Raw genomic sequence first — 3,339 nt, forward strand, 5'->3', positions numbered from 1 at the left:
TAGGTACCCTAGAAGAGGGAGCGCGTGGCTTGGTAGCTGAAGAAGGGCTCTACAGCGAGAGGTGCGGCGCCTAGTAGTACCCTAGAGGACGAAGTGTAGCGCCAAGTGGCCCAAGAGAACTTTAGGTACCCTAGAACGAAAGATATGGCGCCAAGTACCCTAGAGCACAAAGGGCGTCGCCAGGTACCCTCCAAGGGCGCTATAAGTATCAAGGAGAAAGCACGTCGTCAGGTACCCTAGAGCGGAAAGTGCGTCCCAGGTACCCTAGAAGAGCACCCCAAGTGCCCTAGAGCAAAAGGTACGACGATACTTCATACCTTGTAATAGACTAGTAAAGACCCTAAAACGGGGGGTTTAGCTCGGACTGCCCTGAAATAAATACAAACTAAAGCATTGTATATTAATCGGGAAATAAAAATAGTGAAATATACTTAGTATAGAATAGTAAATCGGTTTTACCTCGGTTTTTTTACGAGGAGAATACATCTGTCTCTTCCTCTAGGGTACTAAAAGCGATTCATTCTAATATTAACCTGTGTGAAGGATATTTGATTAGATAAGGAGGTTTTTATATAAATCTTACATAGTTAGAGCTATTTTCTTTTACATGATAATACAGTAGGCAATAAAAAAAACCCCGGTTTTAAGAAAAGGAAGTATTTACTTTTGTAATCTGAAGAGGAAATGCGTAGGAATAGTACTATTCCGTCCTCACGTTAAGAGAAAAGAGGATGTATGACGAAGAAATATAAGGATACAAACATTTTAATATAAAGACCGTATTTTATTATTTCTTTACTCTCATAAACGCTTTAAAGGTATACAATAACGTGAGGGTTTTAATAATACATATATAAAAAAGGAATATTATATTATATTTTTAAGGCTATGTACCTAAAAACGGCGTATTAAGTACCCTCTAGCTACGAGCATATTGCCAGGTACCCTAGAAGAGATAGTACGCCCTAAGTACCCTAGAGCAGGTAGTGCGCCCCAGGTACCCTAGAAGAGCGGGACAGGTACCCCACAGCAGGCGCCGCAACCCCCCCAGACCGCCCCAGGTACCCTAGAGTCGGTTCGTTCCGCCAAGGTACCCTGGAGCCGATGCTGCCAGGTGCCCTAGAAGAAGGGATCTTGCACGGCGCGAAAGTCGCCTGGGCGTGCGCGGCCAACACCGCAAAGTGCGTCGCCAGGTACCCTAGAACATATTCGCGGCGGGCTGAGCGGCGCCAGCGAGGTCGCAGCGGCCAGGCGGCGACGGCAGGGTGGTGGGCAGGCGCCGGGCATACCGCGGGGCTGCGCGCGGACCCACATTTCGCGCGGGCGGGCGTGAGTCGATTTTTTTGTTTTCCCATACAAATCCTTTTTTCGGGAAATGCTTTTTCGGCGGAAAACGCAGTGCAGCGGAGTTGACCCCCAAAAAGCGTCGCAGGGCCTATGAGAAGAGAGCGAGTGCGGCCTACGGGCAGCACAGCGCGACTACTCCGCCTCAGCACGCAATGGTGGTGGCGAATGCGCTGTAGAAAAGCAGCGCAGCAATCGAACGTCCCGTATCTTACAGATTACAGCGTCGTGACCGCCCAACCGGCCCTGCAGGCAATTACGTCTCGGCCGGCGGAGGATCATAGCTGCGATCGCCCACAGGCGCGGCGGCCGCTACGGCGGACCGCCAGACCTGTGTTTCCCGGCGGGATTGGGGTGCTGCGGCGCCCGAGTCCCCAAGGATGGGCTCTGTAGACGGATGGCCGCTGGCTACCCTTTTACTGAGCATCGGGAGAAAGACGCCCGCCGCGGACGCTGAATAGCTGAAGCGGCGGGGCCAGTCTCTCCTCTCGGGGCCCCCTAGCCACGCCTGGCGCGGCGAAAGGGGCTCTGGGGAACGAGGGGTGGGAAGCCGGAAGCCACGGGGGCGCCGGTCGGCCCAGCCGACAGGCCGCCTCCGCGGTGCGGGCGCCGTCCCCAGGGACGGTGGCCCGCTCGACCTGTAACACAATCTCTTCGGCCGCCGCTCGCGGCGCCGATGGCCCTCACGGGCTCACGATAGTTACCTGGTTGATTCTGCCAGTAGTCATATGCTTGTCTCAAAGATTAAGCCATGCATGTCTAAGTGTAAACAATTACATAGTGAAACTGCGAATGGCTCATTATATAAGTTATCGTTTATTTGATAGTTCCTTACTACTTGGATAACCGTGGTAATTCTAGAGCTAATACATGCTAAAAACCCCGACTTCGGAAGGGGTGTATTTATTAGATTAAAAACCAATGCCCTTCGGGGCTCACTGGTGATTCATAATAACTTCTCGAATCGCATGGCCTTGCGCCGGCGATGGTTCATTCAAATTTCTTCCCTATCAACTTTCGATGCTAGAGTAGTGTTCTAGCATGGTTACAACGGGTAACGGAGGGTTAGGGCTCGACCCCGGAGAAGGAGCCTGAGAAACGGCTACTACATCCAAGGAAGGCAGCAGGCGCGCAAATTACCCAATCCCGACACGGGGAGGTAGTGACGATAAATACTGATACAGGGCTCTTTTGGGTCTTGTAATTGGAATGAGTACAATTTAAATCCCTTAACGAGGAACAATTGGAGGGCAAGTCTGGTGCCAGCAGCCGCGGTAATTCCAGCTCCAATAGCGTATATTAAAGTTGTTGTGGTTAAAAAGCTCGTAGTAGAACCTTGGGCCTGGCTGGCCGGTCCGCCTCACCGCGTGCACTGGTCCGGCCGGGCCTTTCCCTCTGTGGAACCGCATGCCCTTCACTGGGTGTGCCGGGGAAACAGGACTTTTACTTTGAAAAAATTAGAGTGCTCCAGGCAGGCCTTTGCTCGAATACATTAGCATGGAATAATAGAATAGGACGTGTGGTTCTATTTTGTTGGTTTCTAGGACCGCCGTAATGATTAATAGGGACAGTCGGGGGCATCAGTATTCAATTGTCAGAGGTGAAATTCTTGGATTTATTGAAGACTAACTACTGCGAAAGCATTTGCCAAGGATGTTTTCATTTATCAGGAACGAAAGTTAGGGGATCGAAGACGATCAGATACCGTCGTAGTCTTAACCATAAACTATGCCGACTAGGGATCGGACGATGTTATTTTTTGACTCGTTCGGCACCTTACGAGAAATCAAAGTGCTTGGGCTCCAGGGGGAGTATGGTCGCAAGGCTGAAACTTAAAGAAATTGACGGAAGGGCACCACCAGGGGTGGAGCCTGCGGCTTAATTTGACTCAACACGGGGAAACTCACCAGGTCCAGACACAATGAGGATTGACAGATTGAGAGCTCTTTCTTGATTTTGTGGGTGGTGGTGCATGGCCGTTCTTAGTTGGTGGAG

The 3,339-nt window shown here is 50.9% G+C and overlaps 1 protein-coding gene across 1 annotated transcript; it reads left to right on the plus strand.

The window, feature by feature from the left end:
- The first annotated feature begins 1,259 nt into the window (after positions 1-1,259).
- On the plus strand, positions 1,260-2,206 carry BDP81DRAFT_441437 (uncharacterized protein). Its single transcript, XM_060591594.1, has one exon. It carries the CDS (start codon positions 1,438-1,440, stop codon positions 1,735-1,737), a length of 300 nt encoding a protein of 99 aa, XP_060438324.1. The 5' UTR covers positions 1,260-1,437; the 3' UTR covers positions 1,738-2,206.
- Positions 2,207-3,339: the final 1,133 nt, after the last annotated feature.

Source organism: Colletotrichum phormii (assembly GCF_030913505.1).
Source record: "Colletotrichum phormii strain CBS 102054 chromosome Unknown BDP81scaffold_36, whole genome shotgun sequence".
Classification (NCBI taxonomy): Eukaryota; Fungi; Ascomycota; class Sordariomycetes; order Glomerellales; family Glomerellaceae; genus Colletotrichum; species Colletotrichum phormii.

What these genes read in the sequence shown, in the direction of transcription:
- BDP81DRAFT_441437 (XM_060591594.1), top strand. Translation starts at nt 1,438, where the DNA reads ATGAGAAGAGAGCGAGTGCGGCCTACGGGCAGCACAGCGCGACTACTC.